General features: G+C 44.8%; 1 protein-coding gene across 1 annotated transcript in view; it reads left to right on the top strand.

Annotated features, from left to right (window-relative positions):
* Positions 1-26904, top strand: part of VWA5B2 (von Willebrand factor A domain containing 5B2) — a 61297-nt gene that overhangs the window by 3525 nt on the left and 30868 nt on the right. The window contains exons 2-6 of the mRNA XM_083364076.1: positions 14102-14282; positions 15721-15882; positions 18549-18768; positions 22174-22328; positions 24997-25128. Of these exons, the coding sequence (XP_083220202.1) occupies positions 14144-14282; positions 15721-15882; positions 18549-18768; positions 22174-22328; positions 24997-25128 (808 nt within the window). The 5' untranslated portion in view covers positions 14102-14143. The remainder of the gene's footprint in view (positions 1-14101; positions 14283-15720; positions 15883-18548; positions 18769-22173; positions 22329-24996; positions 25129-26904) is intronic.

Here is a 26904-nt window from a genome sequence, read left to right on the forward strand (position 1 = left end):
TCCATTTATATCCCGCCCTTCTCCGAAGACTCAGGGCGGCTTACAAGCTTAGCAGTAGCCTTCATTCTATGTATATGCCTGCTTATTAGGGCTTTCACACACAACCCAAGCGGCATTATTACAAAGTCAGCTTAATTGCCCCCAACAATCTGGGTCCTCATTTTACCTACCTCGGAAGGATGGAAGGCTGAGTCAACCTTGAGCCTGGTGGGACTCGAACCTGCACTAATTGCAGTGTTACTTAAGGAGGCATTAGCCCACTGCTCCACCATTGCTCCACCATTACACATTAGCAGCTAGGAATTGCTGTGCTCTATAGTCTAGGATACATTTCATTCATCATTCTGAGAATATCTTAAGGTTCTCATAATGATTGATTGCTTTCCACCTTGTTTCTCTTCCACATACAGAGTAATTATTGTCTCTCAGGATGACATTTGATGTTTGGAGGCTAAAACATGAAACTGTCTAGTTTAATGGAAAGGACTAGGGGTGATATAATAGTGTTCCAAAATCTCAGGGGTTGCCATAAAAAAGAGGGGGTCAAGCTATTCTCCAAAGCACCTGAAGGCAGAACAAGAAGCAAAGGATGGAAACTAACCAAGGAGAGAAGCAACCTGGAACTAAGGAGAAATTTCCTGACAGTGAGAACAATCAACCAGTGGAACAACTTGCTGCAGAAGTTGTGGGTGCTCCATCACTGGAGGTTTTTAAGAAGAGACTGGACAACCACTTGTCTGAAATGGTACAGCAGGGGGTTGGACTAGAAAACCTCCAGGGTCCCTTTGTTGTTGTTGTTGTTGTTAGCTGCAAAGTCGTGTCCGACCCATCGCAACCCTATGGACAATGTTCCTCCAGGCCTTCCTGTCCTCTACCATCTTCTGAAGTCCATTTAAGCTCATGCCTTCTGCTTCAGTGACTCCATCCAGCCACCTCGTTCTCTGTCGTCTCCTTCTTCTCTCGCCCTCAACCTTTCCCAGCAAATTAGGCTCTTCTCCAGGGAGTCCTTCCTTCTCATTAGGTGGCCAAAGTATTTGAGTTTCAACTTCAGAATCTGGCCTTCTCAAGAGCAGTAAGGGTTGATCTCCTCTAGGACTGACCGGTTTGATCGCCTTGCAGTCCAAGGGACTCGCAGGAGTCTTCTCCAGCACTGTAGTTCAAAGGCCTCGATTCAACTCTGCTATTCTGTTATTCTGATTTCCTACCAGTGCTGGTCACTGTGTGGAGTTACAGCGATGAAGGAAAGATGTAGTCTTCCTTTAAAGCGGTGTTTCTCAACCTTGGCAACTTCAAGAAGTCTGAAAGTTGAAGTCCCCCCCCCATCTTAAAAGTTGCCAAGGTTGAGAAACATTGATTTAAAGCCATCCAAGACCATTGGATGTACTCACATCTTGGGGGAGAGAATTCCATAAAGTTCACACTTCGTGGTAGAACTCTGTCAATCTTGATATTACCATTAACGCATTCCTACCCAGAGCTTTTTTTTCTGTATCTTTCTGAATTTTGAAAACTTAAATACGTCTGCTTCAGTATGGAAGGATCTGTTGTTTTTCTGTCTTCATCTCTTCAGCTGTTTTAGTCCTGTTGCTTTCCATCGTAAAACGTTTGCAATGACAATGAACTTAAAAGGCTAAATAGACAAACAGAACAAAGCAGGATGGGAAAGATGGGATGATAACTTCATAGAGCAGACATGTCAAACACAAGGACCGGGGGCCAGATCCGGCCCGCGAAGTGGTTTCATGCGGCCCGCGAAGCCATCCTGGAAACAGTGAGGGAACGGCCCCCACTGCCTTGGCCCAGAGACCCTCCTTCTCCCAGAGACCCTCAGATCTGTCCCACTCCTGCCCAGGCCCCCATAGGCACCCTTGATGCGAACGATGTAGAGCTGGCCACGCCCACCCAGTAGGCCATACGCACTCTAGCCACGCCCACCCAGTAGGCCACGCCCACCTTGGCCATACCTTGGTGGAGCAGTGGGCTAATGCCTCCCTAAGTAACACCAGCTGCCTGCAATTAGTGCAGGTTCGCATCCCACCAGGCTCAAGGTTGACTCAGCCTTCCATCCTTCCGAGGTAGGTAAAATGAGGACCCAGATTGTTGGGGGCAATTAAGCTGACTTTGTAATAATGCCGCTTGGGTTGTGTGTGAAAGCCCTAATAAGCAGGCATATACATAGAATGAAGGCTACTGCTAAGCTTGCAAGCCGCCCTGAGTCTTCGGAAAAGGGTGGGATATAAATGGAATTAAAATAAAAAATAAAATAAAAATACCCACCTGGCCCCCTGAGGGCAACTGCAATGCTGATGGGGCCCTCAATGAAATTGAGTTTGACACCCCTGTCATAGAGTGATAGAAGCTATAGTAGCTCTATGTCCTCTGATCTTTATTTGCATCATCATAATAAAACGATATGGAAATAAAAGATCTAGCTGAAATATGAAAGCATAAGAAGGAACAAAAGCCCAGAGGGAATGATGTGTTATCTAGATAAATTGGATTGCAGTAGAAGAAAGGTGGATTTAAGCAAAATTTGGAATTTTTGACTTTGTGACCCAAGGGTGACAGGTACTTCATTTTTGCCCCTAGCTTTTAACACGAATGGATTATATATAATTAAAATAAATTCGCAGAACATTCAGATGTCCTCCTTCTCCTTTTGTTACTAACCTGAGTTAGTAACTACCCAATTACTCCCCCAATCTTAACAGGGAAAATTGTTGTTGTTTTTTTGTAAAAAGATTTGGAGATTTTTGAATTTTATGATACGTCCTTCAGAGCCTAGGGTTTTCCAAGGAAACCTGGAAAAACTACAACCTAAAAATTAAAATAAAAAAGCCTGGCACATATAAAGCAGGAAAAAATCTTAATGCTTTGAGATTCATGGCTTATTTTTTAAAAAAAGATTTTTATTTTAGTCAAAAATGAAAATACAAACTCAAAACAAAAAGTTAAACAAGACTACATAAAAAAGTGCATAAACAAAAACAGATATTTACATAAATTGTCCCCCCCTGGTTAAATACTGTACTCATGCTATGAGATTCATAATGAGCAAGATGGTTAATTGTTCTCACTGTTAGGAAATTTTTCTTTAGTTCTAGGTTGCTTCTCTCTTTGATTAGTTTCCATCCGTTGCTTCTTGTCTTTGCCCTCAGGTCCTTTGGAGAATAAATTTTTTTAAAATTCCATTTATATCCCGCCCTTCTCCGAAGACTCAGGGCGGCTTACAAGCTTAGCAGCAGCCTTCATTCTATGTATATGCCTGCTTATTAGGGCTTTCACACCCCTCCCAAGCGGCATTATTACAAAGTCAGCTTAATTGCCCCCAACAATCTGGGTCCTCATTTTACCTACCTCGGAAGGATGGAAGGCTGAGTCAACCTTGAGCCTGGTGGGACTCGAACCTGCACTAATTGCAGGCAGCTGGTGTTACTTAAGGAGGCATTAGCCCACTGCTCCACCAAGGCTGTTTTTACCCCTTCTTCTTTATGGCAGCCCCTCAAATATTAGAATACTGCTATCATGTCACCGCTAGTCCTTCTTTTTCACTAGACAAACCCAGTTCTTGCAACTGTTCATATGTCCAGTTCAGTTCGTGAATTCATTAACATTCCTTTCTTAAAGGTACGTAACCTAAGCAATTTACGTGCAAAATGTCCATTTGGGAACCTAGATTTTGAGAAAGAGACTGTTAATACATTGGCAGTTGTTTCAAAGCACAGTCTCTTTCTCAAAATCTAGGTTTAATTGTCTTTGAACCAAAGTGAGATAGCTTTTAAGAAAAAATGTCACCTGCCTTCTGTGTACACACGTGTGTTGTGTTCAGACCTTCCACTTCAGCTGGATAGGTGAAAGGGGAATCTTTGAAAACTGGGATGGGGAGCCTCAACAACATTAATAAAATTGCAGGGCGCTCTATTTCCTCCGTGACTGATAAGCAAAAGAAAGGAAAATCACAGAATTGAGAATCTGTTTGCATTTATTCATTATAAACTGCCTCCCAGCTGCCTACATAAAACATATCCAGACCAGATGGGTCTTGTTTACTTTGAAAAGATAAAGGTAAAGGGTACTGATGATTAAATCGCATGAAAGCAGCCTGTGGAAGTTTCCTGATAAGCCTTTGGTCAACAATTCGTTGGAGGTTGTAGCTAGTCAGTGTCATGGCAATTAAAGGGGATGTTTAATTGGATGGTTAAGCACAGGCTCCTGAGATTGCACAAAGCTTCTGGACGGGATGCTGTTGCTTTTTTCTGCACTTTTTCCAAAGATGATTAGGGGACTGGAAGCTAAAACATAGGAAAAATGGATGCAGGAATTGGGTATGTCTAGTCTAATGAAAAGAAGGACTAGGGGAGACACGATAGCAGTCTTCCAATATCGGACGGGCTGCCATAAAGAAGAGGGGTCCACCTGCTTTCCAAAGCACCAGAAGGCAACACAGGAAACAAGCTAACCCCATGGTGGCGAACCTATGGCACGGGTGCCACAGGTGGCACGCAGAGCCCTCTCTGTGTGGGCACGCATGCCATCGCCCCAGTCCTAGGCCTTCAGCTGGGTTTTATAAAACCTTTTCGCTTTAGGCCTCCGCCGCCATGTACTCCCCAAAAAAGGTTCAATTAATCAACTACTCGTGGGGAGGGAAAAAAAAAGATCTCACAAAGTTGGAATCGATTGCTTGAACTTTTTAGTCCCACCCAGTCTGCCACTACCACTGCAGCCACACCCACCCAATGGGCCACGCCCCCCCAGCCCCCCCAACGATACATAAGTGGGTTTTTGGTTGCAGTTTGGGCACTCAGTCTCTAAAAGGTTCGCCATCACTGACCTATACCATCTCAGACAGGTGACTCTAGCCTCTTCTTAAAAATCTCCAGTGATGGAGGGCCCACGATTTCTGGAGGCAGGATGTTCCACTGGTTAATTGTCTTCACTGTCAGGAAGTTTCTCCTTAATTCCAGGTTGCTTCTCTCTTTGATCAGTTTCCAACCTTTGTTTCTCGTCCTGCCCTCTGATGCTCTGGAGAATAATATGACCCCCTCTTTGTGGCAGCCCCTCAGACACTGGAACACTGCTATCATGTCTCCCCTATTTCTTCTTTTCTTTTAACTAGCCAACCCCAAGTCCTCCAGCCATTCTTCATATGTTTTAGTCTCCAGGTCTTGGATCATCTTAGTTGGGAAAAGGTTGGGTAACTGGTTTAGTGGTTAAGGCGCCCGGTTAGAAAGCAAGAGACCCTGAGTTCAAGTCCCACCTTAGCGCTGAAGGCCAACTGGGAGACTTTGGGACAGTCTCTCAGCCCAACCCACCTCACAGAGTCAGGAGCAGCTCACGTAATTAGGATGCTGGGTTGGAGGTTAGCAAGCCCGTGTTGAAGACGGGCCATCACTGAGAGAAAAGCAACCTAGAACTAAGAGGAATTTCCAGACAGTACCGTGGCTTCCTGTAGCTCCCCAAGTTTGGTTTCTAACACAAGAGCCCCGAGGCATCTGGATGTTTTAACCTTCACAAATAGATTTAGTTCAAACCACTTTGATGATGTTAGCTTAAAGGTAAAGGTTCCCCCGCACATGTGTGCTAGTCGTTTCCGACTCTAGGGGCCGGTGCTCATCTCTGTTTCAAAGCCGAAGAGCCAGCACTTGTCCGAGGACGTCTCCGTGGTTATGTGGCCGGCATGACTAGACGCCAAAGGCGCACGGAACGCTGTTCCCTTCCCACCGGAGTGGTCCCTATTTTTCTACTTGCATTTTTTACGTGCTTTCGAACTGCTAGGTTGGCAGAAGCTGGGACGAGTAACAGGCATTCACTTTGTTACACGGCACTCGGGATTCGACCCGCCAAACTGCCGACCTTCTGATCGACAAGCTCAGCGTCCTAACATCTGGGCAAAATGTTCTGTTAATCATTTAGCCCTTGCTTTTCCTCATTTTTTTTTTCCTCCCCAGCGACCAAATTTTCAGTGCTGCCTATGAGAAAAGGGTAGGCGAGTGAGCAAGCGGTGCTTGTCCCTTTTAACACAAATCTTGTTAGATTAAAAACAGGGTTGTTTCACCCCACCCCCACCCCCAGTCTGCTGGAGTCCCCGTTTTGATAAAGGAGCACTCAGCTCACAGAGAGAGGAATGGAAAAGGCCTCTAAGATAAATCTAGGTCTACTTCCAGTTGGAGTGGTTCCAAGCACTTATACAGATTCCTCTGTAAGGGAAATTGCAATTGACTGCTTTCCACTCTATTGGAAATAAAACTGAATTTTTATATATCCACCCCCTCCCTCCCGTTCCATAATAAATGTGCCATACTGGTATGGATGCAGAAAGATTCTGGATGGAGGAACCATGTTCAAAGTTGTGTGATAGGCTGTTGGCAACCTCGTAGGAAATTAGACACGTTTCTGTCATAACTGCATCTAAATTGTCCAGGAGAGAATTATTCACACCCACTAGATCAGGGGTCCCCAACCCCCGGCCCATGGATTGGTACCGGGCCATGGCATGCCAGCAACCAGGCTGTACAAACAAAGCCCCATCCAAGGGATGCAGGCAGCACACAAAACCACACCCCCTCCGTTCCATGGAAAAACCTCTCTCCACGGAGCCGGTCCCTGGTGCCCAAAAGGTTGGGGGCCTCTGCACCAGATGCTAACTGGTAAGAAACAAAATCACAAGTCAGCATGACCATAGCTTGCTTCATAGGCATTTTGCCCGAAATTATTGGATTTGGTTTTTTTTTCATCATGCCCTACCAGTTTGGAAATTACTACAGGTAGTCCTCAACTTACCACAATTCATTCAGGGACCATTTGAAGCTACAACAGCACTAAGAACTGTGACTTATGAACATTTTTCACACTTACGACCTTTACAGCATCTCCTTGCTTACCTGATCAAAATTCAGACACTTGGCAACTGTATTTATGACGGTTGCAGTGCCCCGGGGTCACGTGATCCCCTTTTGCGACCTTCTGACAAGCAAAGTCAATGGGGAAGCCAGATTCACTTAAACATTGGTGTTACTAACTTAACAACTGCAATGAGTCACTTAGCAAGCATGTCAAGGTAGGTCAAAATTCACTTAATCAGTGTCTCACTTAACAACAAATAATTTGGGGCTCAGTTGTGGTCATAAGGACAATCTGCAGTTCAGTGTAAATCAGAAGTTTTGTGCAGGGGTAACTGGACTAGCATGATGATCCAGCTGAAAGAAGTGGAAAATTTCAGCCCCAAGCTACCTCACAGGGTTGCTGTGGGAAAAAACAGGAGGAGGAAGGTTTAGGAGATGATATGCTCACCACCTTGAGTTGTTTGCAAAAATACAGGCGGAATACAAATAAATGAAATTTCCAAATTACTTTGAGAATAAGCATTCTTAACTTACATATGGTGGTATTAAACAATTCCCATTTCAGTTGATGAATGGCTCATTTAAAGTTTGCAAGCTTAGTCCTAGCTCCTGTAACTTTTCTTTTGTACGAGACACTAACTTTTTCTTATATTTCATGAGGGGTGTGTGTGTGTGGGCGTTGGGTGTTGGCCCCCAAATCTTCTAGAGTTTCATAATGAGAGCACGCCATCTAATAGAATATGACAGATTTCAGTTTCTGTCATCTTCAGTCAATACGGCTGTGGATGATTAGCATAAGCTAGTTATAACCAGAACCTTATCATAATAGCAATTCTCCTCAACAGTTTCAGCTAGTTGGGAGTTTACACTGCAGAGAGAAATACAAGTGCTACATCTCTCCGTGCTCAGGATTGACTAGCAGCTTGGCACAGTATCTCTTGTTTGTTTTTCCATGCCATCTTTCGCATACAATGACAGCTGGCGGAGACCTCTCAGACTGCACCTTGCGCTACGTGGGCAAGGTAGAGTCGAGGTCACCTGGAAACAAAGAATTATTTTCGGAACATGGATCATCTTCCAATTTGCTTGAGCTGTCAGTGGGGCTCGACAACTCTGAGGGATTGAGATCACCGTGGTTGCCTGGTTTCCTAGGGCAGCATCAACTGTTCCAATTCCATAAGCCACCCACCTGGATCACCTGGGTGATATAGCCGGGACTTGTCAAGAGAGAAAGGGTAGCAAGGAACTAGGACATTAAACGATAACAGAATAACAGATTTGGAAGGGACGTTGGAGATCTTCTAGTCCAGGGTAAGGCAACCTTGGCTCTTTTATGACTCATGGACTTCAAATCCCAGAATTCCTGAGCCAGCTATGCTTCAGAAAAACTCAGCTATGCTGGCTCAGGAATTCTGGGAGTTGAAGTCCATGAGTCATAAAAGAGCCAAGGTTGCCTACCCCTGTTCTAGTCCAACCCCCTGCTCAGGCAAGAAACCCTATATCATTTCAGACAAATGGTTGTCCAATCTCTTAAAAAAACTTCCAGTATTGGAGCACCCACAACTTCTGGAGGCAAGTCGTTCCACTGATTAATTGTTCTCGCTGTCAGGAAATTTCTCCTTAGTTTTAGGTTGCTTCTCTCTTTGATTAGTTTCCATCTGTTGCTTCTTGTCCTGCTTCCAGGTGCTTAATTAATTGAAACAAGCTGAACTAAATACAATCCCTTCAACTGCCCCACAGGCTGAATTATGGTGTTAACCCTGCACATGATCTTTACGTTCAAAGAATGTTTAAAGAAAACAGGTTTTGGGGGTGGAAATATCCACAAAAGTATGGAGATTAGGAGTTATTTCATGATTCCACCACCACATTGATGGGGGGTAAGGACAATAATATTCCAATGCTCCTTTTAATGGGTTAATGAGCATACCCCTGTTTTCATAACTGGGAATATAGAAATGCCAAATTCCACCCAGTTCAGCATTCTTTGCAGCAATCAACAAGGAGCAGATGTCTCATCTGAAAATATCTAGTACCCATATAACCAATATCAACATTGAAACTCTTGCATGCATGTCATGCTGTGGGCCGACAACTTTCCATGATGAGTTTTTATTTACAGTAGCACGGCTCATGACAAATGAAAGTGTATATGCATTATCTGTGTGTCAAATGTAAGCAAGAGGACTCTTGTCTTGCAAGTGAAAAAATTTAGGAGCTGCCGGTTTCAGACAATCGATAGCATTGCAGGTAGAGACTCCTGCGGGACTGTGTAGTCCAGGGGTCTTCAAACTTGGCCCTTTTATGACTTGTGGACTTTAACTCCCAGAATTCCTTAGCCAGCATGCCTGGCTGGGGAATGCTGGGAGTTGAAGTCCAAAAGTCATAAAAGGGCCAAGTCTGAAGACCGCTGGTGTAGTCCAATTCTCCATGAACACAAGCTCAAACCATCAGTCCTTGTTCCTGGACATTTGAGGGTATGAGATATCAATCTTTTCTCGCTCACTTTAGGATAAGTCATGTCCCCTTTCCTCAAATCATCTTCTTGGTGCTTTACCCATTCACAGTTTCACAATACAGGTAGTCCTCAACTTACAACAGTTCATTTACTGACCGTTCCAAAGTTACAACAGCACTGAAAAAAGTGACTTATAACCATTTTTCTCACGACCGTTGCAGCATCCCCCTGGGTCATGTGATCAAAATTCAGACGCTTGGCGACTGACTTATGTTTATGACCGTCACAGTGTTCTGGGGGTCATGTGATCCCCTCTTGCAGCCTTCTGACAAGCAAAGTCAAGCGGAAGCCAGATTCACTTAACAACCATGCTACTAATCTAACAGTAGTGATTCACTTTACAACTGTGACAAAAAAGGTCGTAAATTGGAGCAAAATTCACTTAACAACTGTCTCACTTAGCAACACAAATTTTGGGCTCCGTTGTGGTCGTACGTCGAGGACTAACTGTCTCGCAATCTTAGCAAGGTCCAGTTCTCAAGGCTTAAACTTAAACTAAAAAAAAATATGCTTGTTCAGTAATGTGCTAAGCGGCCTCTCCCAAGTAAAACTGTCAGTACCACAACTTTGAAATGCATTGTACTTCACAACATAATGAAGGCCTGATTATGTGTCATAAAAATAATCAGGGAGGGAAAGGCACACATTTTTGACTTAAACTGTCATTGCATACAAGACTATTTTCCTGCTCAGGCAGAAGTGAAAAAATAGTTACTTCCTGAATAACATTTTTGCCTTTGTAGGCAGCTTGGCTAGCTATCAAAAGACCCACTAGAGACACAGCTGGCATGGGGAAAATGTTGAAAACATGGATAGTCACATTTTTTTCCCGGTGGTTCCCAACCTTTTCTGTACCCCGTACCCCTAGAATGCTTCTGATATATTCTCCCACCCCTTAGCAAAGTTCAAAACGAATTATGCAGATACACTATAATTTTGAAACTTCTTAAACCCAAGTTTTTGCACCCCCTGGAATATCGTCTCGCACCCCTGATTGGGAACCCCTTGCCACAGAAGGACCCTTTTCACCCTGTTCCATTCCTCACTTCCATAGAACAGCCTGGAATCATCTAGAACAGCCTGGAATCATCTAGAACAGTGTTTCTCAAGCTCAGCAGCTTTAAGATGTGTGGACTTCAACTCCCAGAATTCCCCAGCCAAACACCCCCCCACACACACACACACACTCATTTCTCTTCCACACCCCCATGCCCCGCCCAGAAAGAAAGAACAATAAAACTCTCAATAAGCATCCTGGCTTATTCCTGCAGAATAGAAGGGGGAAATGGCTAAATCTCTGGTCAGTGTCAGGAATCATCCAGTAAGTCCATAGGTCCCTTTGCAGGTAAATGTTTTTAAAGGGCCTGTCCTTGCGGCATCTCATTTGCAGCCAGCCATAGAAGAATCTTAAAACCCATCTGGTTTTAAGGCCGTTTTTCTCTTTTCCTAACACAGTTTTTGCCGTGGACGAGATCTAGGATGCCTCTTTGATCCTGTGCTTGGTTGCTTCTTGGCTATTTTAGGACGGGGGGGGGGTTCTTCAAACTTGGCCCTTTTATGACTTGTGGACTTCAACTCCCAGGATTCCTCAGCCAGGTGTTCCTGCCTGAGGAATTCTGGGAGTTGAAGTCCACAAGTCATAAAAGGGCCAGGTTTGAAGACCCCTGCTTTAGCATGCCGTTGCCACAGTGGTAAACCTTTCCCTCTGATTTGACTTGCAAGAGGCATCTGACTTCCAAATGGCTAACCAGGACTTCAGAAAGACCTTGCTTGATATTACATGGGGTACACAAACACACACACACACACACACACATGTTTAGCTCTCTTCTGAAAGCGGGCCAGACCCACATTTTAAACATGGGTTTAAGCTTTCTTTCGAAAAGTCCTATGCTGCACAGAATGTCAATTTAAGCCAGAAACAAAAGGGTCAAGTTTTGCCAGCTGTGTGCGATTACAGATTTCTACTCCTGTCGGCAAGTTTTATGTGGTGATACTATTTTTAATTTTTAATTTTTTAAAACTTTGGGGCTGCTCCACTTTGCCTATCCTATGAATTACGTCTGGTTGCTTTAAGCCCTCGGCACTCACTGACTTGCACGGTCATTTTGCAGCACTAAATGAGTTTGAAACCTATTTGGTATTGACTGGATGGGGCAGGGAGAGCTTCTCACCCTGTGCACCTCCTCCATCCCTGTGGCCTGTCAGGAAGGCTTTTTGGTTCCTGCGGGTATCCCACTTCCAAAAGAGTGTTAGACCCATGTTCAGAAAGTCATACATGCAGGGGGACATCACATTTTAGTCTGGAAGCTAGCCATCCAGTTCAAAGCACCCACCTGTACTCACCCAGAGTCCCCCCCCCTCTTTGCCAATTAAGCAAAGGGATCTTTTTGAGAGAGAAATGAAGCCAGATGAACTGAATTTACCACTTCCCTTAATTGGTCCCCCATTAATTGTAAGGACAGCTTCACTCACTTGCCTTGTTACTGAGGGTAGAATAAGAGAATAACAGAGTTGGAAGGGACCTTGCAGGTCTTCTAGTTCAACCCCCCTGCTCAAGCCTTTACCATTTTAGATTAACGGTTGTCCAATCTCTTCTGATAATAATAATAATAATAATAATAATAATAATAATAATAATAATAATAATAATAATAATAATAATAATAATAATAAGAAGAAGAAGAAGAAGAAGAAGAAGAAGAAGAAGAAGAAGAAGAAGAAGAAGAAGAAGAAGAAGAAGAAGAAGAAGAAGAAGAAGAAGGTTGGAAGGGACCTTGGAGGTCATCTAGTCCAACCCCTTGCTAAGGCAGGAAACCCTATACCTCCAGTGATGGAGCACCCACAATGTCTGGGGCAATTTGTTCCACTGATTAATTGTTCTGTCAGGAAATTTCTCCTTCGTTCTGGGTTGCTTCTCTCCTTGATCAGTTTCCATCCGTTGCTTCTCGTCCTGCCTTCAGGTGCTCTCTGCAGAATAGGTCGATCCCCTTTTCTCTGTGGCAGCCCCTCAAATATTGGAAGACTGATAGATCTTGGCTGTTGGGTTAGTATGCTCTGTGCCTTTGTACTTTATGGCCAGACTAAGAAATTAATGGAAGAAAACACTTTTAATGTAGCCAAGAAGAAACGTGCTTGTTGTCTTTGCTTTTTGTGTTAAAAGGGGGCTGCGAAGCCTTCAAAGTAGTAGGATTTGCTAAGCTGGCAGGAATAGCCAATACTCCAGAAGATAGGCTTAAGATACAGGAGGATCTGGACAGACTTGAACACTGGGCACTATCTAACAAAATGAAATTCAATTGTGAAAAAAGTAAGGTTCTGCATTTAGGCAGGAAAAATCAAATGCACAGGTATAGTATAGGTGGTACCTTGCTCAATAGTAGTAACTGTGAGAGAGATCTCGGAGTCCTAGTGGACAATCACTTAAATATGAGCCAGCAGTGTGCTGCAGCAGCCAAAAAAGCCAACACAGTAGAATCAAGATCACGTGAAGTACTAATACCACTTTACAATGCCTTGGTAAGGCCACACCTGGAATACTGCATCCAGTTTTGGTCACCACGATGTAAAAAAGATGTCGAGACTCTAGAAAGAGTACAGAGAAGAGCAACAAAGATGATTGGGGGACTGGAGGCTAAAACATATAGGGAACGGTTGCTGGAATTGGGTATGTGTAGTTTAACGAAGAGAAGGGTGAGGGGTGACATGATAGCAGTCTTCCAATATCTCAGGGGCTGCCACAAAGAAGAGGGAATCAAGCCATTCTCCAAAGCACCTGAAGGCAGGACAAGAAGCAACGGATGGAAACTAGTCAAGGAGAGAAGCAACCTAGAACTAAGGAGAAACTTCCCGACAGTTAGAACAACTAACCAGTGGAACAACCTGCCTCCAGAAGTGATGAATGCTCCAACACTGGAAGCTTTTAAGAAGAGACTGGACAGCCATTTATCTGAAATGGTATAGGGTTTCCTGCCTTAGCAGGGGGTTGGACTAGATGACCTACAAGGTCCCTTCCAACTTCTTCTTCTTCTTCTTCTTCTTCTTCTTCTTCTTCTTCTTCTTCTTCTTCTTCTTCTTCTTCTTCTTCTTCTTCTTCTTCTTCTTCTTCTTCTTCTTATTATTATTATTATTATTATTATTATTATTATTATTATTATTATTATTATTATTATTATTATTTCTTAAGATTCCTGAGGTTCAGAAGCAGGAAGAGATGTCAAGTGCTACTTTTTTACATGGGTAAATGGGTCTTCCCAAAGCTCCATAGTCTTCATCTCACAATCTTGCAACAGGAAAAACTTTGTTATGTGGTCGGCAACATCACAGCTGAGTTGGAAGAAATTTGGCTCGGCCTGCCGACACCCACTGATGCTGTGGGATCACAGACATCTGGAGCTGCTTTCCAACTGGCCCGGAGCCCTCATGTAGAAGTTCCCAAATTGTTTTGCCACTTCATTAACGGCTTGAAATAAAGCTCAATTACGTCCTGTTTTCATCTAGATCAGGGGCGTCAAACTGCCGGCCCGCAAGCCGGATGCATCATGGCGAAACTGCACCCACCCCCATCGCCGGCAATGGCAAAAAAAAGTCGTGACACGTCTTGACACGTCATGTGACGTTGCGAGTTTGACACCCCTGATCTAGATCCACTCTGAATGACAGCTGCCTCCATTTTTAAATCAATTCTCAACTCGGGGGTTAGATTCACCAGGCATTCCCTGTGTTCTTTGCCTTTTCTCAGCTAACTGCAGAAATTGAGGACTCTTCACTTGACCCAAAGATCATGCCAGGATTGTACTGCTTGCCTTCTTGGACTGCCCTTCCTCTACGGAGCTCATGTGTGAAGGCCTGTGCCAATGGCTATACCTTGGGCATCACTGCCAGCCTTACTTACATCAATCTGGAGCAGCAACCCGTGGAAGGTGACGGTTTTGGGGGTTTTTTAGAGTTCCAAAGCTATTTATTTTATTTTGGAAAATTTACATAGCCGCCTACTCAGTCCCAGTGATTCTAGATCAGGGGTGTCAAACTGCCAGCCCACAGGCCGGACGCGTCACCAGGAAACCGCGCCCACCCCATTGCCGGCAATGGAGAAAAAGCTCCGATACATTGCGCGACGTCACATGACGTCGCGCGCTTGACATGTCTGCTCTAGATGGCTTGCAGAAAATAAAAATGCAATGTAGGAGGAATAAAAATAATAAAACAATAACCTCCTCCTTGGCGACAACACACACTCATATCAGCCATTTAATGGGCTCCGTCCCATTCTGGGTTCCTCAGGCCTGCTGGCAAAACCACATCTTCAGGGTCTTCTGAAAGAGTGTCAGTGGTGGGGGCCAGTCTAAGTTCTGGAGGGATAATGTTCCAGAGGAAGGGAGCCACCACGGAGAAGGCCCTTTTTCTGGGTCCCATCAGATGTACCTCCCTAGGGGACAGGACCCACAACATTTTTTGCCTCCCCACTCTAGTGGGTTGGGTGGATGTGACCGGCAAGAGGCAGATAACCTGGTCCCAAGCCATGAAGGGCTTTAATGGTGACAACCAACACCTTATAAAACTATGTTACATAAGCATAGTTTATATGTTTCATTCCTGCTTTTAATAGACTGGGTACTGATTCTCCAGCTATTCCTGCAGGAACAGGTAAATAACTTCTAGTGCCAGAAACATGATATAGCAAAAGTGGGAACTTAGAGCAATAGCACTTAGATTTATATATTGCTCCACAGTGCTTTACAACTTAGAGCAACAACACATAGATTTATATATCGCTCCATAGTGCTTTACAGCCCTCTCTAAGCGGTTTACAGAGTCAGCATATTTGCCCCCAACCATCTGGGTCCTCATTTTAGCGACCTCGGAAGGATGGAAGGCTGAATCAACCTTGAGACACTCAGGATCGAACTGCTGGCAGTCAGCAGTTTTAGCCTGCAATCTAGCCACTGCGCCACCAGAGCTCTTTATAGGATAGTTCTCTACATGTAGCAGAACCATGGTTTTCATCGTCCTTCGCTTTGGCCAAGCTGGTCGTTAACAACATCAGACCTGATCTATATATCAACTTCCAGCCTCCATAATTTCCATCCTGGATGCTCCCAAGAAGGTATGGCTCCAGTGCAGGTCATTGGCTATCTCTTCAGGGTTATTCACAATAAGAAGGTACGTAAGATTAACGCCTGTCTCAACTTTGGAAACTTTAAGATGGGCAGACTTCAACTCTCTGAGTTCTCTAGCCGGAATGGCTGGCTGGAGAATTCTGGGTGTTGAAGTCTACCCAACTTAAAGAGGCCAAGGTTGAGAAATGCTGATATTAAGGGATGCACAGTCAGTTTATATGACCTGCTTTCTTTGGCACAGGAGTATTCGTCTATCCCTTGGAGGAGACCGAGGTGGTCTCAAGCTTTGAAGCAAAGACAGGAAACAGAACCTCCAGCTTCCAGATCCAGACCCGGCCTCCGGTGGACGATTGCTGCCTTGACTGTAACATGAATTGCAACCAGCCGCTCCGCTGCAGTAACGGTTGGTGGGGGTCATATTGCCTCAGAGAGCTCTGTACCCAGGACTGCTGGAAAGAATAGTCAGATGGGGCTTGAACCTGCTCTGGATGGACTCCCCAAAGCATTTTCTTGATGTGGAAAGGTCCCGAAAGGTGACTTTTCTCCGTATAAAGAATGATAGGGTCCTGGTTCTAACAGCATCAGATTTCAGCAGCCTGCTAGGTAAAGGTAAAGGTTCCCCCGCACATGCGTGCTAGTCGTTTCCGACTCTAGGGGCCGGTGCTCAGCTCCGTTTCAAAGTCTGAGGATGTCTCCGTGGTCATGTGGCCGGCATGACTAGACACCAAAGGCGCGCGCAACACTGTTACCTTCCCACCGTAGTGGTCCCTATTTTTCTACTTGCATTTTTACGTGCTTTCGAACTGCTAGGTTGGCAGAAGCTGGGACGAGTAACAGGTGCTCACTTTGCTACGCGGCACTCGGGATTCGACCCACCAAACTGCCGACCTTCTGATCGACAAGCTCAGCATCCTAACCCACTGAGCCACTGTGTCCCTATTTCAGCAGCCCACTAGAGAGGCACAATAGAGGGGATAGTGGGTTATGAGCAAAGCACAAATCTCAGTGGCTCCATGAACACAAACCAACATGCATCGCTCTCAGTCAAAGCACGCTTCTTAAGCACTGCATCTGTACCAACCTCTCTCGAATAGATCCCACAAAATTCCAGGATTTGTGAGAAGTCATGGGGGCTCTGCAGGAAATTATGGTTGAAAAAAAAGCTTTCTTTTAAATTTTGCTTGCAAAACATAAGCTGTAGGCACAGCATACATATGTTGAATGATGAGTGTAGTGCAGTGTAATGTAGCGTAGCGTGTAGAATGGACTAGGACTAGGCTTAGAATAAGAATGGGAATATAATTGGAATAAAACAGAATAAAAATAGAATGGAATGGAGTATGGAATGGAATGGACTATAGAATAGAGAATTTTACGCAGGGCTTCCCCAAGATCTACAGATTATTTCAAGAGTTCCTCCAGGGCAACGTTTCTTGACAACTCTTAATATGTCTGGACTTCAACTTCCAGAATTCAGTATCCTGAATGTCCTATAGGAGTGCCGTGAGGCATAGTGACGATCCATTATGGGTGACTGAGTGGTTTATTCCTGTTGAGCAAGCAGAGGTTACTGCAAAGACTGTAGGAAGAATACAAGGCAGCAGATGGTTTTGGGGTTTGCATGCTGTGAGGAAGATGAGAGCCTTACCAGAGGTTCAACCAAACCAGACAAAACTGATCAGAATTCTGGGAGCTGAAGTCCAGACATCGAGTTTCCAAGGTAGAGAAACACTGCTCCAGGGTAAAAGAAAGGGTGATCTATGCTGTAGGGCAGTGATGGCAAACCTTTTAGAGATCAAGTGCCCCAACTGCAACCCCAAACCCACTTATATATATCGTCGGGTGCTGGGTGGGCGTGGCCGATTGGGTGGGCGTGGCCCATTGGGTAGGCGTGGCTGCGGTGGTAACGGCAGACAGGGTGGGACTAAAAAGTTCAATCAATTCCAGCTTTGTGAGAAGTTGAAATTGATTGATTGAACCTTTTTTTTTTTTTGCACACGGCGACCGAGGCCTAAAGCTGAAGGCCTAGGACTGAGGTGATGGCACGCGTGCCACACAGAGAAGGCTCTGCATGCCACCTGTGCCATAGGTTTGCCACCACGGCTATAGGGCATGGGGCTCCAAACCTGGCAACTTTAAGACTTGTGGACTTCAACTCCCAGAATTCCTCAATCAGCGTAGCTTAAGTCTTACTATAGGGCAGGGGTCTTCAAACCTGGCAACTTTTAAGACTTGTGGACTTCAACTCCCAGAATTCCTCAATCAGCGTAGCTTAAGTCTTACTATAGGGCAGGGGTCTTCAAACCTGGCCCTTTTATGACTTGTGGACTTCAACTCCCAGAATTCCTCAGCCAGCGTGCACGGTGGCTGAGGAATTCTGGGAGCTGAAGTCCACAAGACATAAAAGGGCCACGTTTGAAGGCCCCTCGCTATAGGGGATGCATGATAGCATTGGTTTAAGTGACTCTGTTGAAAGACAGTTTTTTAAAACGGTATCCTCTCTGCTTTTTGCCCTCCCTCTTTTTTTAACTATTCTGCGCCATGTTTTCAGTAATATGAAATGACTTCAATACCTGTATTAAAATCTCGCCACTCTAATGCCCGTGGTCAAATAAGGAGAGGAAGAAAGTGTGCAACGATTCCCCTTTTCTCTATGCCAGACATGTCAAACACAAGGCCCGGGGGCCGGATCCGGCCCGCGAAGTGGTTTCATGTGGCCCGCAAAGCCATCCTGGAAACAGTGAGGGAACGGCCCCCACTGCCTTGGCCCTGGCCCAGAGACCCTCCTTCTGCCAGAGACCCCCAGATCTGTCCCACTCCTGCCCAGGCCCCCATAGGCACCCTTGATGTGAACGATGTAGAGCTGGCCACGCCCACCCAGTAGGCCATATGCACTCTAGCCACGCCCACCCAGTAGGCCATACGCACTCTAGCCACACCCACCTGGCCCCTTGAGGGCAACCGCAATGCTGACGGGGCCCTCAATGAAATTGAGTTTGACACCTCTATGCAGATCATATTTTTCCCCGGTGCTGGATATTTCTTAACTGCTTTCTCTCTTCTACCCAGGACACTTGATCCTTGATGGAGACCAGGCACGGTCTACGTTTGTCGTCAGCACAGGCCTCATTGAGCCCTCGGCAACTCTGACTGTGGTCTTCAGCAGCAGCCAGGAGCTGGCAACCCTGCCCAACGGTGGCATGCATGTCTGCTTCCCATCCGTACTCATGCCTTTAGTTGTAGCCGTGCCTGAAAGTGAAAGCGAAACAGGAAGCTTGTGTGACGACAGGTTGGCCCTATGGTGATTTTCATGGCTTTCATGGTATTTGGAGAAAAGTTGAAGGGCTTGCAAGGGGTAAAAAATCAACTCCCAAGGGGGATGTTGGAAAACAACTCTTGGTAATGGCAAAATCCCAGAGTCCACACATGGATCAATTTTTATTATTATTATTATTATTATTATTTATTCAATTTGTATACCGCCCTTCTCCCAAAGGACTCAGGGCGGTTGACAGGGCATGTATAAATAACAGTACAAAAATTAAAAAGAAATTAAACAATGCCCAATTAAAATACAACAACAATAAAAACAGTAAAAACCCATTAAAAAAACCCTAATGTTCCCCCTCAGGCCAGACCAGCTAGTTCAAATAGGTGGGTTTTCAGCCCGCGCCGGAAGGAGCGAAGGTCCGATGCCATCCGGAGCTCAACCGGCAGTTGGTTCCATAATGCCGGAGCGCCCACAGAGAAGGCCCTCCCCCTGGGGGCCGCCAGTCGACATTCCCTGACCGGAGGCACCCTGAGGAGGCCCTCTCTGTGGGCACGCACAGGGCGGAGGGGAGTTGACGCCAGCAGCAGGTGGTCCTACATAGGTTTTTTTTTACCCTGCCCCGTGCTTCGCGCCACATCCTTCTAAAGTGAGCCCAGTTGATAGGCCCACCCGGTCACATGCTTTCCGACCACCTAGCCACCATTACAATTACCAAACCCTCCAACTATTAGCTCAAAAAAGCTCCCTTTGTTCCTGTCTTATCCTCCCTCCTTTTTCTGTGGCATGATTTGTAACATCCTGCTAACTCGGGGTATAGCTTACAATATCTATAAGATGAATGGCCACCCATACTGAATATTTGCAATGATAAAGGATTTGTGTCTTCCCTTGTTTATTTATAAGAATGCCTGCTTTGCATCTAGAGGCAATGTGTGTAACAGAGTTCATGCTTCGGTTAAACATGGCTGCACTTTGGTTCATAGTTATACTTTAAAATACTAACTCTAGGCAGTTTTTATAAAGAATAAACCTTATATAAATGAATAATGTGTTATTTGTAAGTTATATGCTATTCTACAATAGTGTGCACTATTCGAAAAGTATACTTTAAGTCAGTGTATATAGTTTCTCTCTGTTCCAGGTGGGTGTGGCTAGTTTCTCTCATTCATTCACAACTTCTGGAGGCAGGTTGTTCCACTGATTCATTGTTCTAACTGTCAGGAAATTTCTCCTTAGTTCTAGCTTGCTTCTCTCCTTGGTTAGTTTCCATCCGTTGCTTCTTGTCCTGCCTTCAGGGGCTTTGGAGAATAGCTTGACTCCCTCTTCTTTGGGGCAGCCCCTGAGACACTGGAAGACTGCTATCCTGTCCCCCCTCGTCCTTCTCTTCATTAAACTGGACATACCTCTCCAAAGCACCTGAAAGCAGGACACGAAGCAACGGATGGAAACTAGTCAAGGAGAGAAGCAACCTAGAACTAAGGAGAAACTTCCTGACAGTTAGAAGAGTTAACCAGTGGAACAACCTGTCTCCAGAAGTGGTGAATGCTCCAACACTGGAAGTTTTTAAGAAGAGACTGGCCAGCCATTTGTCCAAAATAGTGTATTGTTTCCTGCCTGAGCAGGGGGTTGGACTAGATGACCTCCAAGGTCCCTTCCAACTTTATTATTATTATTATTATTATTATTATTATTATTATTATTATTATTATTATTATTATTATTATTATTATTATTATTATTATTACCCAATTCCTGCAACCGTTCTTCTTATGTTTTAGCCTCCAGTCACCTAGTCATCTTTGTTCCTCTTCTCTGCATTCCTCCTACAGTGTCAACATCTTTTTTGGATTTAGTGGATTTAGTGTGCCAAGTTATATGAAATTTTAACAAATACCCTTGTAACTAATAGAACTACAAATAACAGCGGATAGTCCCATTGACCCTTTGGGGAGCTCTCCTCTATGCGGACTCTATGCGTCCAGTAGGGAAAAAAAGTTGATCACCAAGTAGGAACAAAACATATTCTTGTTCGCCTCCCAAATCTCTATAAAATTTCGTCATATGTTCAGATTGACATGTTAAATATTGGTTATGTGAACCTTAACTCCAAAACACTGTAAAGCAGACATGTCAAACACAAGGCCCGGGGCCCGGATCCGGCCCGCGAAGTGGTTTCATGCGGCCCGCGAAGCCATCCTGGAAACAGTGAGGGAACGGCCCCCACTGCCTTGGCCCTGGCCTAGAGACCCTCCTTCTGCCAGAGACCCTCAGATCTGTCCCACTCCTGCCCAGGCCCCCATAGGCACCCTTGATGCGAACGATGTAGAGCTGGCCACGCCCACCCAGCAGGCCGTACGCACTCTAGCCACGCCCACCCAGTAGGCCACGCCCACCCTGGCCACACCCACCAGGCTCCCTGAGGGCAACCGCAATGCTGATGCGGCCCTCAATGAAATTGAGTTTGACACCCCTGCTGTAAAGAAAACTTCCTGTAAAATTCCCTCCCCCCGCCGGACAAATGTTATATGTAACGGTTTCAAGCCCAGATATACTTCAGATAATACCTCTCCAAGTTTTTTCCCCCTGTAATTTTCACAATATTGAAATCAACGTACAGTAAATGGGCAAGTATGTGGTTTAAACAATTAAAGTTAACTTTTAACTTTTGTAATTTTTGTAGTGCTTTTATTGCCCTGTACACCGCCCTGAGTCCTTCGGGAGAAGGGCGGTATAGAAATTCAATTAAAAAAATAATAATTCTTCTGGTGACATTTACTTAAAAAAGCCCTTCCTTCCTTCCTTCCTTCCTTCCTTCCTTCCTTCCTTCCTTCCTTCCTTCCTTCCTTCCTTCCTTCCTTCCTTCTGTCATAGTTCCGACAGATGAAACTCTTCAAAAGAACTTTGAGGCATTGTTTACCTTAAAGAATCTTTTATTCGAGAAACAAAGTACCGACACTTACATAATCGAGGCCAAAAACTAAATTCTCCTCCCCTGGGCATAAAGTAACAGCACAATTCCCTTCTCCAATAAACAGTCATAAATCACATTCCCCAATTAGCTTGAAGCGCAGGCTTTCTCCCCAGCTCTCCAGCCTGCCAAAATTCTGATCAACTCTGAGCCCAATGACCTTGGGTTCCCACAGCTGAGTTATTATTGTTATGACTAGCTGGACTCTCATCCACATTCCCCCTCCCAGCATCGACTAACTATAAAAGCAATAGAGGAAAATGGCTGCATTTCCATCTGTTGTCAAAGCAAGAACATCCGATGTTAGCAGTGTTGACACCTTTCTTTCTCCCACCCCGAGAAAATAACTTCTGAAGAGGCCTAGAAATATGTCTTATTTCCTAACAATCACTTCTAAGTTTCACAGGAAAAATGGGATGTGGCAGTCAGCAGTGTCACTTTCTCTTCTGCTTTAGCTCCACGAGTTGTTTTGGCTCTGCTAGTCCGAAGAGTGACCCGTCTTTTTATACGCCTCCCAAGGAGCCCGACATCTTCAGAGGTGACGTTTACAATCCCTTCCCCTATGAGTTCAGCTTCGAGATGTTGGTTAATGGACCGTGTTTGCTGGCAGGTAGGAAACGGCGTTTGTTCTCCTGTGGTTCTTGGGGCACAACTACAAAGAGATTAGGAAAACGGTTAGCATTACCCTTAAGGGGGTTGGTTCCTGGTGATCTCCCATCCAGATTTTAACCCAGGTCCGGTCCTAAATTTGAATCAGCATACAGGTAGTTCTCAACTTACAACCATTCATTTAGTGGCATTGTACCACTTTTAGGATATGGCAACATCCGAGTACCACCAGTCGCCTAGCAAGGTGTCAAAAACATGACCAAAAAAAAAAAAGGAAAAAAGTGATGAAGTACAGGTAGTCCTTGACTTACAACAGTTCACTTAGTGACTGTTTGAAGTTACAATGGCACTGAAAAAAAGTGTCCCCCAAGCCACAGCCGAGCAAGACACCTGCCTGCCTGCCCGGCAGTGCTCTTCCTCCTGTCCGAGGTTTTCATTGTTGTGAGCATTTCTTTTGAGGATTGGCAGCAGGGGTGGGGTGGGGGGGTGTTTGGTTTTTATCTCCCCCCATCCCTTTGCTGGGTGGTTGCAGCAGGTTGTGGTCACATGACCCTGGGACACTGTGACCATCATAAATATGAATCAGTTGCCAAGCATCTGAATGTAAATCATAAGACCCTGGAGATGCTGCAATATTCCAGCTGATCAGTGCTTCTTCTGGGCTCAGAAGCGCCAGGATCAGCGTTGAGCTCCAGCTAGAGCCTGGCACTGATCCCGGCACTTCTGCTAAGCCCTGACAGCCCCAAAGAAGCACTGATCCTGGCACTTCTGCTGAACCCTGACAGCCCTGCAGCTCCAGCCATCTCTCGCTCAGCCTTGTGTGGTGCTGCCACCGGTTCAGCTCATTCCCCTCCCCTGCTACCACTTTTCTGGGATGGTCGTGTACCACCTGCCAGGTGCCAATGTACCACAAGTGGTACACGTACCACTGGTTGAAAAGCCCTGCTTTAGGAATATTCTTTATTGGCCAAGCGCAATTGGAATTTGTCTCCGGTTGCATCAGCTCTGTGTACATACCATCAGCAAAGTGGTAAGGCATAGATCATAAATCATATAATCAGAAATCATAAGATACAAACGACAAGTGATAAATCATAAGATACCAATAGGAGAAGATAATAGGAAAGATGAGAATATGACAAGGATAATAACAATATAGAGCCTTGGTGGAGCAGTGGGCTAATGCCTCCTTAAGTAACACCGGCTGCCTGCAATTAGTGCAGGTTCGAGTCCCACCAGGCTCAAGGTTGACTCAGCCTTCCATCCTTCCGAGGTAGGTAAAATGAGGACCCAGATTGTTGGGGGCAATAAGCTGACTTTGTAATAATGCCGCTTGGGGGGGGGAAGCCCTAATAAGCAGGCATATACATAGAATGAAGGCTATTGCTAAGCACATTGAGTTGTGCCTTTAGATTGTAAGCCACCCTGAGTCTTCGGAGAAGGGCGGGATATAAATGGGATTAAAAATAAAAAATAAAAAATAGCCCTACTACATGGCTAAATATCTTTAGTCATAAGACAGTGTTGTGGGAATTAGGCAAAAAGGGATCACGTGACCCCGGGACACTGCAACGATCATATATGCGAGCCAGAGGTGAGACAAGCATCTGAATTTTGATCCCATGACCATGGGGATGTTGCAACGGTCACAAGAGTGGAAAAACGGTCATGAGTCAGGTTTTTCAGTGCCATTGTAACTTCGAACTGTCACTAAATGAAAGGTTGTAAACCGAGGACTATAGCTTGTGGAAGATCTATGGAGTAGCTCATTGAAAATGGGAGAGAAGAGGGGAGACTTCTTTTTCATAAGCAGGATTTTTTTTTTAAAGATTCATTGCTGAGTCTGTAGCATCTCATGAAAGGATGATCTACGCAGGGAGTGAAAGCCACGTCTGCGAGTTCGGAACATATATTTCAGACCTAGAAAGAAGTAATCCCATTAGGAATTGGCTTGAGTCCCAGGACTTTGAAAAACGCTGCCTTTGTGGTCTCACCGGGCTTCAATTTAATCAAAACGTACTGTACTCCTGGAATAAGGAAAAGCTTTTTGGTGGATTGAACCTAAAATGGAAAAAAAATAATATGTTGGCTTGAGAATTTATTCCATACCACGAAAACACTGTAAATTAGCTGGTTTATCATTACCAGTATTGTAGTAAAATTTTTGATGCTTACAAATCAACCCTTGTGCAGCTGTATGAATCAAGCGTCACTCGTGGAGTAACCGAAGAGTGACTGTTTTTCACCTGATAGTTAAAAGGGCACGATGGCTCAAGGGTTAAATTAACCCTGAGCTTGTCAGCTGGAGAGCTGACAGCCCAGGTTTGAGACCCAATGCAATGGCGTGAGCTCCTGTTATTTGCTCTGGCTCCTGCCCACCAAGCAGTTCGAAAGCAGGCAAATGCGAGTAGATTAATCGGTACCAATTTGGTGGGAAGGTAACAGCATACTATGTGCCTATGGCGTATAGCCATGCTGGCCACATGGCCGTGGAAAATGTCTTTGGACAATGCCGGTTCCCTCGGCCAAAAAAAATGGAGACGAACGCTATGCCCTAGAGTCGAAGTCAGACCCAACTCAGAGGGAAACCTTAACCTTTTTTTGTTTTCAAGTACCTGACATCTCGGAAAGTCAATATTTCTCTTTCTCCTCTTCCTTCATTCCTGCAGGACTAGAAAGCCCTTCTCATGCCCTTCGGGCTGATGCAAATCCATACGCCAGTTCCGCATCAACGATATGCATTACCTTGGCAGATAAGCACCGTTACGACAAGAATCTGGAAATCATCTTGCATCCGTCTGGTGAGAAGATCCCTCAAAGCCAGTGGTCTAATCATAATCATAATAATAATCATAATCATAATAGTAAAGTTGGAAGTGACCTTGGAGGTCATCTAGTCCAACCCCCTGCTCAGGCAGGAAATCCTATACCATTTCAGACAAATGGCTGTCCAGTCTCTTCTTAAAAACTTCCAGTGTTGGAGCATTCACAGCTTCTGGAGGCAGGTTGTTCCACTGGTTAGTTGTTCTAAATGTCAGGATATTTCTTCTTAGTTCTTAGTGCTTCTCTCCTTGACTAGTTTCCATCCATTGCTTCTTATCCTGCCTTTGGGCGCTTTGGAGAATAGCTTGACTCCCTCTTCTTTGGGGCAGCCCCTGAGATATTGGAAGACTGCTATCATGTCCCCCCTCATCCTTCTCTTCATTAAACTAGACATACCCAATTCCAGCAATTCCGTTCCTTATATGTTTTAGCCTCCAGTCCCCTAATCATCTTTGTTGCTCTTCTCTGTACCCTTTCTAGAGTCTCAACATCTTTTTTACATCGTGGTGACCAAAACTGGATGCAGTATTCCAAGTGTGGCCTTACCAAGGCCTTGTAAAGTGGTATTAACACTTCACGTGATCACGTCTAAACAAGGTCCTGGGGTATAGCAACTAAGGCAGCGCTTCCCAAACCTTTTCCTTCATGAACCAAAGTCACTTGTCAGAAAGTCTTGCTGGATTTATGAGAACCGGTCATATTGCCGGCGGGTTATTCCCAGGGGAAGGGCGTTCTCTGTGGGTGCACCTGCCCTATGGAACCAACTACCCACAGAACTTAGGACTGCCCCTGACCTTCGCTCATTTCGCTGGGACCTGAAAACTTGGCTCTTCGATCTATTTGGTCCAGACTGTGGGGTTGTTAATTTAACTGGGTTTTAGATTTACTCTTGGGGCTTGAATTTAATTTAATTGTTTTATTTGTTTTTAATTTTTTGTATTCATGGTTTTAACTGCCCTGTAAACCGCCCTGAGTCCTACGGGAATAGGGTGGTATACAAATCCAATAAAATAAATAAATAAATAAATAAATCCCTTCCTTCAGCACCGTGGTAGCTTGGAACCACCGTCACTGAACAAATGGTTATAAGTCAAGGACTACCTGTATTATCAAAAACCATATAATTGAATGATCTTCACAGTGCAGGAAGCCCTTGATTTAGGACTACAACTGACTCCAAAATTTATGTTGCCAAGTGAGATAGTTGTTAAGTGTTAAGTTTTGCCCCATTTTAGGACCTCTCTTGCCACAGTTAAGTAAATCACGGCAGGTGTTAAATTAGTAACCCAATTGTACGACCTTTGACTTTTCTTGCGACAAGATTGCAAAAGGGGATCACATGACCCCGGGACACTACGACCCTCGTAAATATGAACCAGTTGCTAAGCATCTGAATTTTGATCACTTGACCACGGGGATGCTGCAAGGGTCGTAAGTGCGAAAAATGGTCATAAGTTGCTTTTCCAATGCTCTTGTAACTTTAATCGGTCACTAAATGAATGGTTGTAAGTCAAGGACTACCTGTATATCTTTTCAACATGTCACCTTTTATTTATTAGATGTATGTACAGTATCCTACTTTTCCTTTGGTCCTTTTTTTCCTCTCTCCATGACAACAATTTTTGGAGTAGGCTGGTATAAAAAACACAGGGACTGGTCCAGAATCTCTCTGGGCTTCTATTTTATTTATTTATTTATTTTATTAAATTTGTATACCGCCCTTTTCCCGAAGGACTCAGGGCGGTGAACAGGGC

The sequence above is a fragment of the Vipera ursinii genome (genome assembly GCF_947247035.1).
Source record: "Vipera ursinii genome assembly, chromosome: 5".
NCBI classification, from domain to species: Eukaryota; Metazoa; Chordata; class Lepidosauria; order Squamata; family Viperidae; genus Vipera; species Vipera ursinii.